This window comes from Balaenoptera borealis (assembly GCF_965194805.1).
Source record: "Balaenoptera borealis genome assembly, chromosome: 17".
In the NCBI taxonomy this organism is placed as follows: domain Eukaryota; kingdom Metazoa; phylum Chordata; class Mammalia; order Artiodactyla; family Balaenopteridae; genus Balaenoptera; species Balaenoptera borealis.
The window spans coordinates 18,116,573-18,129,797 of record NC_138876.1 but is presented as its reverse complement, the minus strand read 5'-3'; the positions used below and the strand labels follow the sequence as shown (position 1 = coordinate 18,129,797).

Here is a 13,225-nt window from a genome sequence, read left to right as displayed (position 1 = left end):
AGGCCATCAACTTTTAAACGTGATTCCCATCTTTCTCACCTTTTACCATAATATTATCTAAATATTCCAATAATTTCAGAAACAGTTATTGACTAATCCATAAACAGCCTGTGCTAGACACTTTTATGGGGTTAAAAAAAACATAGGACTTTGTTTGTGATCTCAAAGGATAGACAATTTGGATTTGAAAGAAAAGGATTATGTGAAACTACCAAAAAAGAGAGGTCAAGCTAAGAATAATAGATCTCATAGCACGAATCAAGCACAGAGTTAAGCACTTTACATAATTATCTGATTAAATCATTGGAACAACTTTCCAGGGCAACGGTGATTATCCACAACGGAGGAAACTATTACGTACCTTGCCCAAGGTCATAGGTGGCAAATGCCAGAGCTGGGATTCAGCTGCACCTCTGCAAGATGTCAAAGTCCTGGAGAGTTTCACCGTGCCGTTCTGACTCCGTGAACACAAAGGAACCCATCGCGATAGGGACTGAACCCTTCGGTGTCCAGGAAAATGTGGAAGGTGGGCAGCCTCAGAGAAGGACAGGGTCAGAACAGTAAGTGTTGTGTTGGAACTTGAAAGAAACGGAGAGCAGGACTGGTGCAGACCCAGTGGTTTGAGGAGGGCACAGGGGGGTTGGAAAAGCATGAGTAATAAGTGGGTGATTGGTTCGATCTAAGTGATGCACAGTCTCTCTCAGAGGTCAGATGGTTTACCTCGCACGGCGTGTTCTCAGAGCTGGATTTACAGCTGTGCCTCTTTGTTCTAAAGGGGAGTTTGTTGCTTTTGCCAAGTGCCCTAGCTTCCTGGGTTCAGGTACTCCCTGAAGTGGATGAAAAGCAAGATTTTGCAGCATCAGTGGGAGAAGAGGGAAGGGGCTTCCCTGAATAAGGCAGAGTGGGTTGAACCATGCTGTTTCTTAGGGGACAGTGAAGGAGCCTATAAGAGGCCTCTGGAGGGTTTTATACATGCTTGCCTCACAACACCGGGCATTGCATAGGTTCTTACAAACAAGTTCTTCAAATGCCTACCAAAATTATGGCCCACAGATGCACTTTGCAAAGGCAGAGCTTGGTTTTGTAGACTCCACTTTCTCTAGTATTTCCTTTGTATTCTGAGGCTTCAGTTGCTTCTGAGAGGTGCTTCCAAGAGCTCTAAGAAATGTATTAGCCAGAGTCAACCTTGTGAGCTAAAGATGGCCCCGGGCTGGGGAAACGTTATTGTCTGGAGGACCCTGCCCCTCTCAACCATTCCGAAAGGGATTCAACTCTGACATAGCATGACAGTAGGATGGTAGAGCTTGTTGGGCTTTCTGCAAAGTCTTCACTTAAGAGTAATGGTTTCTCACTAGGAAATGTGGTGCTGTTGGAGATCTTGGACTCTGGGTGAGGATTCACACCAGCTTGGAGAGGCCTAGGGTTATACAACCTATTCCTCTGACTCACAGAGGAGATATGACTTAGGAAAGAAGGGCTATAGTTTTTCATTCTGTCACTTAACCGTTTTGGATGAATGTGTCCAAATCTGCCCACCAGAGCCCCTCTCCCATCTACTTACAAGGGCAGTTGGAACCAGGGCACTCAGGCCAAGATGCCAACTGAGTGGCTGGTGTCAGAAGTCAGAAAGGGATTGAATTACAGCAGGAGTCCCTACGAGTGGTGACCCAAGGCACACGGAGCCAGAGTCCTCGAGGAAACGGCAAGATTCAAATACTGGAAGGACATAAACAAAAAACACCGCATTAAAAAAAATGTTTAAAAGAAAAAACAGATGAATGATAAATTTCCCAGAAGCTTCTCAGCCCCACTCACAATAAAAATTAAAACAATAAAGCTTTTTTTTTTTAATCTCTCAGGCTGGCAAAGATTTAAGACATTTGATAATACTCAGTCTTAAAGATAGTGTAGGGAGATTGAACTCGCTTTCCCTATCAGTGGGCTATACATTGAAACAAAATTTTTGGAGAGCTTTTCAGCACTATTTATGATGCTTGTGGACTTTGACCCAGGTCTTTTTTTTCAGGAATTTTTTGACAGATAATACTCACACAAATGCACAAAGGTACTGTGTTTTTTATAATAGTAAAAAAATGGAAACTTCCTTAAAAAGTCAGAGATTCAATATTTCTGCCCGTATGAGTTTGGCTAACTTGATGATTGTATCAATTGTAACAACTGATGATTGTTAGACTTTGGGGAGGGCTGGGGGGGGGGGGTCAGCTGTGTATAATAGTAACCCAATAAAGTGGTTGCTTAAGTAAGATAAAGATTTATTTTTTGCCCATGTATAAAAAATCCAGAGGTAGTCCAGAACTAATTTGATGGCCAAATGAAATTAGGGACCGACGCTCCTACCAGCTCTCCATCCACCATCCCTTGTGTGTGACCTTCATAGTCATGTTCAACGTGGCTACTGGAGCAACAGCCATAGCATCTTTATTTCAAGGAGAAAGAGACAATAAGAAGGGAGAGCAGGAGTGCACACCAGATACCTAAGTATGCTTCTTGAAAGCCACTGAATACAGTTTGCCTTGTACATCATTGTTCAGAACATAGTCATTTCTTCACAAATGGCTGTAAGGAAGCTAGGAAAATTCATCTTTTTTCTAGACAGTCATTTGCCTGGGTAACAATTTTGGGTTCTACTACTAAGAAAGAAAGGGAGAATGGATTTTAGGATAAGCGACTAGCAGTTCTACCAAAAATGATCTATTCCTGGGTGTCGGAAAAAATGGAGTTCTCATCATTATAGTTTCGAAATACCAGAGGCCATTCTGCCAGTGGCTTTGATCTGAGTAGTTGAGCAAGGGGCGTTTTGAGGACACTGGGCACCTAAGTGTGCAGATAGGTAAGAGGTGCTGAGCAGGCACAACAGACCCTAAGAAAGAATGGAAGTGCTCAGGAAGTAAGTTCTATCCCTTCACCATGATCATGTGTCAGACTTGAACTTTGACAATTTTACTTTATTTGGGCCTTTCCTACGAGGAGGCTTCCATACCACCATGTCTACTAGAGCCTTTAACTTCTCCTCTTTGGAAAATGGAAGGAATGTTTTAGGGCTCACCCAACACCTCCATGAAGGGCCATTTTCTGAAGTCATCACTTTGCTTATTATCAGTCTCCCCATCTGGACTTATAAAGGAATGAACTTATTAACTCAGAGGAATGTGCCTGGGAATAACAAGGTAAAAACAAAATGGGCTGGAAGAGCAAGAAGTAAAGTTCTGCCAAGTGTTTCAGAGTCACATCAGGGCAGAGAGACTGTGATGGGTTCTAACTGGCACCAGCATCAGTCATGACTTTTTTAAAAAAACATTTTTATTTACTTATTTATTTGGTTGCACCGGGTCTTAGTGGTGGCAGGTGGGCTCCTTGGTTGTGGCACTTGAACTCTTAGTTGCAGCATGCATGTGGGATCTAGTTCCCCGACCAGGGATTGAACCTGGGCCCCCTGCATTGGGAGTGCGGAGTCTTATCCACTGCACCACCAGGGAAGTCCCAGCCATGACATGCTTACTTTCAGCTATGTGGCACTCTGGGAAGGTGAGAAATTATTTTCTACCTTAGAAGACATCAAAGAAAATCCAGTAACTCACACTTTAATAAAAACAAACTAAAACCAACAAAGGTCCCCACCATCACAAAGGAGAAGGAAAACTGCAAGCAACCATCAGAGAGGACGTTGGGTAGAAAGTGATTTAAAGCGGGGATTGGCAATGGACGGTCCAAGGGCCAAATCTGGCCTAGCACCTGTTTGAATATGGCCTGTAATTTTATGGCTAAGAATGGCTTTTAAATTTTTAAATACCTGAAAAAATTCAGAAGAAGAAGAAGAATTGATTTTAGTGCCACAGAAAAATTATATAAAATTCCAATTTCCGTGTCCATAAATAAAGTTTAATTGAAACACAGCCGTGCTCACTGATTTATGCAGGTTCTCTGGCTGTTTTCACACTATTCCAGCAGAGTTGAGAGTATTTGCAAAGTCTAAAATATTTGCTATCGGTCCCTTTACAGAAAAAGTTTGCTGAATCCTGATTTAAAGTACCAAAAAAAAAAAAAAAAAAAAAGTGCATGCCTCATCACTGACAAGTTGTATGAGCTGGAAAAAAAAAAATTACTTTTCGAGTCTCAGTGTCCTCCGTGTTCAGATGGGAGTAATTATCTCCTTCATAGATTGTCATGAGGATTAAATGAGATAATTCATGTAAAGCATGTGCCTAGAACATGGCGCATTGTCAAGAAATGGTAGTTTTTGTTGTTATTTATTGCCTTGATGGCTAAATTTTAATTCTCATTGAAGACTCAGCTTGCTTCTTGAGCTTTCTTTGAACCCCTCAAGTTGGACTAGGTGTCTTTTTCTGTGTTCCCCTAGTACCCAGTGCTTTTCTCAGTCACTACTTACCACTTTGTATTGTAATTATTTGTTTATTTGCCTGGTCTCTCCTATGAGCCATGAGTTTCTTGAGTGAAGGGACCATGATTATTTGTTATGGGTATTTGTACTCCCAATAGCTCACAGTGAATATGACACAGTAGTGTCGGACTTTTAAGGGACCCCACAGCCAGGCTGGAAGATGTTGCTTCCTAATACTGAACTCTAGGATTAGACAGACCTACTCACTCAACCACAGAGTCTTTGGCCCAAGACAGCTTTCCCAGCCCCCATCGCAGAGGCAGGCCTAACCCAATAGTTCTTAAGGAAAGGAGTTGTCCTGCCTCTTCTTCCACACTCCTCAGTTGCATAAATCATTTCTCTGCTGGGAAGGAGTGAGTAAAAGGGTAGGGAAGGAGGCCAGGAGTGTTACTTTGGTGGGACGACCTTTCTGTGGAAACATGAAGTAGCAGAGGATAATGTTTCCGTTTAGCAAGAGGCTGCTCCTTATATGAAAACCAAATAAATGACTCCGACGGAATGGGACTCTACATTACCTCGTTGTCTTCACTGTGCTCTAGAAATTTGTCATACTTGCCATGTGAAAACCAACGGTGCCCTTTAGGCAGTCACGTAAGCCATAGAGCTGTATGGGAAGTATAGGGAAGGGCTTCTCAACTGAAGAGGATCAAAGGAGAGAAGGCTAGAAATGGATACAAATAATTTTTTTAGTGGGTGAAGCAAAAAATTGAGTTCTGTCAACATGGGGATGTGTTGAGGGCACCAGGGTCTCACCCCCACTCTGTCTTATCTTTGCATTTATTTTTCTTCAAATGGAAGCTGATTTTGCAGGCTTCGTGGGACGAGCAGTAATTTGCAGACTCTTTCCGCGTTAGAATTGGCAGCGGACTGAGCAGTCTTGCCATCAAAATTCCTCATACAGGAGGGTAAAGGAAATAGGTGCACGGACTTTTTGTTTGATTAAAAGATGTTTGAAATGTCCTGGATTGCATTCTGCTTGTCTGATGCATGTACCATTGAAGGTTCAGACCATGACTACGAGGTCTGTTTCTTTGTTGTTGAGATAGTAGCCATGTTGATATACAAATTTAGATGGGCAGCCTGAGAAAGTGATGGAGATAACTTAAATTTGGCAGACCTTGGGAAAGGTGCAGCCGATATAAATCTAACTGAATACTCTTCATTCATTCATTCGTTAACTCATTTACATAATCTATATTTATTGAGCCACGTCCAATACTGATTACTAGAGACAGATTAAAAAACAAAGGCGCCATTATTTAAATCTGTGGTTTTCACAGTGTTGGTCCCAGGTTAATTGGTTAAAACTTTCGTTTTCTTTTTTTTTCTCCTTGTTGTACCACACCTTGCCTCCTGTACCAGGTAGGAGCCAGAGCCTTAGTAAAAGCAACCTGAAGTCAATAATGCTTTCTGTCGTTTATAAAATACTGTGGGTATTTAAAAATATCGTGCCCCAGAGAAAGAGGTGAGATGATGAAGGTTTTTGAGGGCCAGGAAATGAAAAGAGATTCCCCTGAAAGCGGAAAAGGAGAAAGATTTGTGTGTCCCCAGACCAGTGGGCATCTGTATACCATACACTGCTCTGTGTCTGTCCCTAAATAGGAGACAAGGACTTAGAAGTTAGGACTATGATGAGTGCGTAAGGAGGTAGAACCTCTATTGTGAAGGTTCTCAGCTTTAGAAAGAGTTCCCAGACTCCATGAGTGGCACATTAGACTACAGTAAACTTGAGCTCTGAGACTTCAGTGGTCCTCATATAGACTGGCGATTAGAAGACCTTCCCTGTATCTTTAGATCCCATACTGTGGTGCAAACCTGGGACGGAGAGGAGACCCCAATAATGCCTGAGATTGAATAGTCTGCCAACCTGGTGGGTTGGAGTAGAGAATCAAGTTAAGTTGAATTTAAGAAAAACAAGGGAACTGATATTTCTTACAGTTCTTATTCTATGCATTCTGCATCATATACATCTTCTTCCTCAGCATCCCACTCTCCTGACAAGTAATCTGAAGAACAGGTAACTTTTTAGATTCTCAATAACTTCCCAAAGCTCCCACCGCCATGGATTTTGGGGCAGAAAAATGTTCCTCTTCTTATAGGGAGTATGACAATGTCATCTGTGGTATCAAGTGGACTATGGGAGCTGATGCTTTTTTCCTTAGGAATGATTCATCCTGTGGAAAGCAATAATGTCTCCTCAGTCTAACACCTTGTTCCTGTGGGTACAATTTAGAACTAGCTGGGAAGGCTAAGAGGCCAAAACTGAGCTATGATTCCTCCTGCCCAAGGCCAGAAAAGGACAGAACCAATATCTTTAGTAGCATCAAACATCAAAGCTAGCACAGGCAAATATTGACTTCTGTCCAAAGGGCAGAAGAGGATCCCAAACAAGACATGATACTAAAGATCAGAAGACAAAAGTAAACTGGACTTGAAAGAAATTTGTAAATAAATTGCAAAGGAATCTGGAAAACTGTTTTCCAGGGAAGCTCTCAGTGTTTGCTAGATGGAGGCTATTTTTCAGTTTTTTCCACTGATCACACTAACTTATTTATTTTATAGCACAAAAGCAACAACTGGTAACAAAGATTTAAGAAAAATTCACGAACAAAATATACTAATGGGACTTCCCTGGTGGTGCAGCGGTTAGGAATCCGCCTGCCAATGCAGGGGACACGGGTTTGAGCCCTGGTCCAGGAAGATCCCACATGCCGCAGGGCAACTAAGCTCGTGCACCACAACTACTGAGCCTGCACTCTAGAGCCTGCGAGCCACAACTACTGAGGCCACGTGCCACAACTACTGAAGTCTGTGTGCCTAGAGCCCGTGCTCCACAATAAGAGAAGCCACTGCAATGAGAAGCCTGTGCACCACAAGGAAGAGTAGCCCCCGCTCGCCACAACTAGAGAAGGCTTGCACGCAGCAATGAAGACCCAACACAGCCAATAAATAAATAAATAAATAAATAAAACAAAAACAAAAACAAAAAAAACTAGTTAAAGAAAATTCTTTTATTTGACTTTCCCCCTCTGAAAACTGAGAAGAAACAATTATTTTATATATATATATATATTTTAGTGGTAGATCACCACTGTCTAGTTCCAAGAACACCAGTGTTTAGAGAGAAATTTTGATAACAACTCTTTGTTACACAGCCCCAGGTGGTCCCTCTGTCTCTGCTTTTACTGCTTCCTGATGGGTGTGGAGTAAACTATGTGACAGGCACCATCTTTGGCACAAAAGACATAGAATTGAGAAGTCCCTAGTCTAGAGCACTGTCCAGTAAAAATACAATGCAAGCCACACATGTGAGCCACATGAAAGGAAACAGATGAAACTAATTTTAATAATATATTTTATGTATACATATATATTTAGTTAATTCAATGCATAAATATTATTTTAACTTGTAATTGATATAAAAATTACTGAGATAGTTTATATGTATATATATATTTTTAGTAAATTTGTGAAATCCAATGTACATCTTAAGCTTATAGTTTATATAGTATAGTATATAATGATCTCAGTCATTACTAGCCACATTTTACATATTCAATAGCCACATGTGGTCAGTGGGTACTATACCAGGCAGGGCAGGTCTACAGGAGCTCACTTTATACCCACACGTCACAAGGTCACGAGAACTTCTTGAGGACATGAATTGAGTCTGCCTTGTTTGCCATCATGTCTTCAGTGCCTTTTACAATGCCTGGCATGTAGGAGGTGTCAATACTTGTTGAGTGAATAAGTGGAGCTTTCAAGTTTCTCCTCTCTGGTTTTAGTAAACAAGTCACTCCATGTAATCACTTGCTGCATTTGGAATTGCCACTTCTCTTGCTTTGTTTCGTATCTCGTTCAGTCATGATCACTCTCAGAGGCCAAATACTTTTTTTTTTTTTTTTAACTTTGGGTTTATTTATTTATTTATTTATTTATGGCTGTGTTGGGTCTTCGTTTCTGTGTGAGGGCTTTCTCTAGTTGCGGAAAGTGGGGGCCACTCTAAATTGCGGTGCGTGGGCCTCTCATTATCATGGCCTCTCTTGTTGCGGAGCACAGGCTCCAGACGCGCAGGCTCAGTAATTGTGGCTCATGGGCCTAGTTGCTCCGCGGCATGTGAGATCTTCCCAGACCAGGGCTCGAACCCGTGTCCCCTGCATTGGCAGGCAGATTCTCAACCACTGCGCCACCAGGGAAGCCCAAGGCCAAATAGTTTTCACAAAGCTCTAGATAGCTCTCAGCACCTGTTACTTCGCTGTGGACCATGGGAAGAGGGGTTGTGATGACCGAATCCAATGTGCCATTTTTGCTATCCTTTAGATATTTAGTTTCTTATATCAAATACAGAATTAATATTATTTGTAATATCTGAATTTTGATGAGCTATTTTGAGCACTATTAGTTCATCAAAGCTTTATTTTCTATTATTTTGTTTTGAGAATGTTTGTTATGTTTCTATGTGTTGTGTTGTAATATCTTAGGGCCGATCATTTTCCAAAGGAATTCACCTCCAATTTTCTAACATGAGTCATTGGAAAATTAGGAATTGAAAATGACATAAAAACAGTTTAGATACTCAGTTTCTATTTGATTCCATGAAGATTCCATCAAGCCCTCTGAGGTGGACACACCCTACGGTGACACCTCAATGAATGACACTCGTGTAATTCCCTCCTCGTGAGTGTAGGAAGAAGTAGTGGCTTCCTTATAACCAACAGAATATGGTAAAGGTGATGGGATATCATACATTTGATTAGGCTGCATCATATAAGACTTTGTCAGCGAGAGAGACCCTCTTCCTGACTCTGAAAAGCAAATCGCTGTATTGTGAACTGCCTAAGGAGAGAGCCATATGGTGGGGAACTGTGGGCAGCCTCTAGGATGTGAGGGTGACATCTAGCTACCAGCCAGCAAAGAGCTGGGACCCTTCCTCATACAACCACAAGGAAATTAGTTCTACCAATAACCTGCATGTGCTTGGAAGTGAGTTCTTTTCCAGCTAAGCCTCCAGGTGAGCACATGGCAGTAGATGTCTTAACTGTATCCTTGTCAGACCTTGAGCAGAGGACCCAGCTAAGCCTTGGCCAGACTCCTGACCCATGTAAATTGTGAAATAATAAATATGTGTTGTTTTCAGCCATCAAGGTACATAATACACCCGTCTTATAATTTGATCCTAAGGCACCTTTTTAAAAAGGCTGAAATGTTAAAGTGTAAATATATGTATGTGTGTATTTTTGGAACCCCAGTTCCCACTGTTCCCCTGGGTATATTCAATGCTCCAATCATACTGAACTTATACAGTTCTCCAAATCTGCAATCCTGTTTCATACCTCTGCTGGGATGCCCCTTGTTCCCCTTGTCCACCTACACTACTCCTACTCAGCTTTCAATCTTACTGCAAATACCTCCTTCAGAAATCTTCTCTGAGCTTCCCAAGTAGAATTGATCACTCTTTTTTTTCCTGCCATCACTGTTTTATAACTGCGGATCTACATGTCTGCCTCCCCTCTGAACTTGGGACCATTATGTTATATAGACCTCTTATGTACCCAACACCTAGTGCAATATATAAAGGTAAACATCCAAATTTTGAATTACAGACACACCTGCAGCCCCCTCAAATGCATCTAATTAACTTCCTTGATGGTAGAGAGTTTCTTGGCCCAGCTATTTAAAATTCCTTATTTAGGCACAGTGAAATTTATTATAGTATGGAACCTCATAAACCAACCTGATCGATTTTTGAAATTAAGAAATAAGACTTCTGTTTAGAAACCAGATTCTTAACATTATATATCATCGGATTTTAAAAATTTTCATTTAGATTTATGTTATATATGAACCATATAGATTATCCTGGGATAGAATCTGATTGTTGACAATTATTTAGGTGTTTTTCATTGCTCTCTTAGTTTTTTGACTCTGGGGCACCATTTCATAAATGGATACTTAGCCCATTCAAGGGCCTCTGGATCCACAAAAGAGTTAACCGAACACCCCCAAATGCCTACCTTACAACTAGCAAATTGCTCATATACTAAGCTGTTTTATTATGGAACAACGACTTCAAAACTAATTCTTTTGAAAAGAGACATTTGGATTAAATTTATTTCTAGAATATTCTCTTAGAACAACCTTTTTTTTCAAACAAGTGTCATGAAAAGGTTTATTTTTAGATTTAAGGTTTATAAGAGCTGTAGTGTACTTGGCTCTCTATGCTAGATTTTTATAGCCCTCTCACTTTTCTCAGAAGAGAAGGCTATTAATGTTGCCTTCCAAATAGTTTTGATTCTGTAGGGAAGATTTATAAAAAAGTCATTTTAGCCCTTGGGAAAAAATTAAGTCAGTTCAAATTCCATATCAAATATTTGATATCCAATGAAATACAGAGTGGATAAAAATATAATTTTGAAAAAAAAATGCCAAGGAATCTTTGGATAACATTTTAGAGAGCATCATATTCTCTTTGCATATTAGAAAAGAACCTGAGAGAAACTTTCTTGTTACTGCTAAGTTACTTGTTACTGTTATTTTCATTTAAATGCTGAAAAAAATCATTTAATAGTTCTTTCCCCTCTATAGACATAGAATAGAACTAGCGTAAAACCATATTCATAGGACAGTTGTTGGGAATGGACTACTTTAGTAAGGTCTAGTCTGCTGAGAAATATGAAAATATTTTTCTTATATATAGAAACAATGATATGGAAACAATGAGAATAATGGGTTTTCTCTTGTGGTTCCCACACAAGCAACTTTCTATTTTCAGGAGATGCACAGCATTGCCAAAATGTTCACTTTCATTGCAGTGACTTTTCATCGCTGTTGTAACAGTAAAATTATATATATTTCTGCCTATGAAGTCTTTACGTATTAACTCATAAGTAGGATGCGTAGGTATGATGTTTCCAGTCATTAATGCAAAGGTGAAATTGTTCTTTCATGGCAGGTGGGCCAATTAGCATCTTTAAAAGGAGCCATCATTATGTTAACAAAAAACTGGGTTTGCTGATGAATAATGGTTTCATCTCAGAAAGCACTTTGAAAACATTGCCTAATTAATATGACTCAGAAGACTCAAATAAAAATATGTTCTCTGCTCTTAGACTTTTATTTCAACAGAAGCACTTTGGGAAGCAAAGAATGATCAATAGGAAAATTACATTTCTCCTTTGCCAGTTGTAAAGCCAGTTACAATACAACTTTTTTACAACTGTTTGTGTCAGAATGAGGAAAACTTACATTTTACTATGGGAAAAATATTTTAAAATAAGAGTCATACTTTTATATCTGGAAACATGGTGGAATATCAGATAGCCTGAAGTGAGAGAGTGGCATGGACACATATACACTACCAAATGTAAAATAGATAGCTAGTGGGAAGCAGCCGCATAGCACAGGGAGATCAGCTCGTTGCTTTGTGACCACCTAGAGGGGTGGGATAGGGATAGTGGGAGGGAGACGCAAGAGGGAGAAGATATGGGGATATATGTATACGTATAGCTGATTCACTTTGTTATACAGCAGTAACTAACACAACATTGTAAAGCAATTATACCTCATTAAAGATGTTAAAAAAATATAGAGACAACATCCTTTTGAGTTCATAGCTTAGGTTATCAATGAGTAAGGGTGGACATGAGGTGCCAGTGGAGCTGTAAAAAAGTGGCTTGATATTATAGAACTGTGGAAGTCCTGAAGTTGGTGGTTGTCAGTCTTAGTAACCTAGGGTGTTAGGTGCACGTACTGGGACAGGACAAAACGGACCTACATGAGAAAAAAGTTTATAACTGAGACCACTGTATTAAGTCTGACCCTTCAAGGGCTACCATTTTAGTGAAAGGGTAGATTAGACACAAATGAACCGTTGGCACAGTAAGATGACAAGGAACCTTGTCTGTCATCCTGGACCCTGAGTGGGAACAAAGTTCCTTCTGATCAATTTAATCATTGGCATGTTCGCACTTGGATAAGAGATTGTACTTTTTACTGCCTGCATGGTTTGAGGATTCCATGATGACAAATTAACACAAAAATAGTTCTGGCATTTTTCAGAAGGCCAAATTTTTCTTCTGAAGGATGTACTCTCAACTATGATGCATAGGATTTTTACTGAGAAATTCTTTCTGAAGAAAAACTTACAATGATAAATCATAAATCAATTTAAGAAAATAGTTATTCTGAGAATCAGTAGACACAACAAATAGCAGGAATTCAAATGATGAAATAAGGGCATTTAAGATAATTAAAGAACTACAAAAGAACTTTAGAAAAAACTAAAAGTAAGAAACTATAAAAAATAACAGGCAAATTTGAAAATGAATCAAATAGAACTTCTGGAAATGTAAACTGGAGTCATTTATATTAGAAGCTCAATAGATAGCTTAAATTGTAGATTAGTTACATTGAAAGAGAGAATGGGGGAAAGTAGAAGGTAGAGCTGAGGAGATTATCAGAACGGAGGGGTAAGTAGGTACTATAAAGAGAGGTTAAAGAGATGCAAGTTAGAATGAAGAGGCCTAACATATGTCAAATAGGAGTACAGAAGGAAAAGATAGGGAGAGTAAGAAAGAAGCAATGTTTGAAGAGAAAATGGGTGAGGATATTCCAGAATTGATGAAAGGCACGGATTCTCATATTTGGAAGTGCAAGAACAACATAACAGTGCTACTGAACCAAACTTGGGCCCACTAATCCAACATGCAACAAAGCCAATCTACTGACACTGCGTTGTGATAAAGGAAAATATAGTATTTATTGCAGGGTGCCAAGCAAGATGAATAGGCAGCTTGTGTTCAAAAG

At 39.9% G+C, this 13,225-nt stretch overlaps 1 protein-coding gene across 8 annotated transcripts in view; it reads left to right on the top strand.

Annotated features, from left to right (window-relative positions):
- LOC309615139 (uncharacterized protein) overlaps nucleotides 1-13,225 on the top strand; it is a 67,369-nt gene that overhangs the window by 12,304 nt on the left and 41,840 nt on the right. For 2 of the 8 annotated variants that reach the window (XR_014236540.1, XM_082364503.1), the window contains exon 4: nucleotides 6,983-11,826. The exons of 5 other annotated variants lie outside the window; for them this stretch is intronic. Coding sequence is in view for 1 of the 3 variants with exons in the window: in XM_082364503.1 (XP_082220629.1) it covers nucleotides 6,983-7,070 (88 nt within the window). In the remaining 2 variants the exon portion in view is untranslated. Of the gene's footprint in view, nucleotides 1-320; nucleotides 561-6,982; nucleotides 11,827-13,225 lie in introns of those variants that run through there. One more of the 8 variants, XR_014236538.1, reaches the window with a different exon arrangement.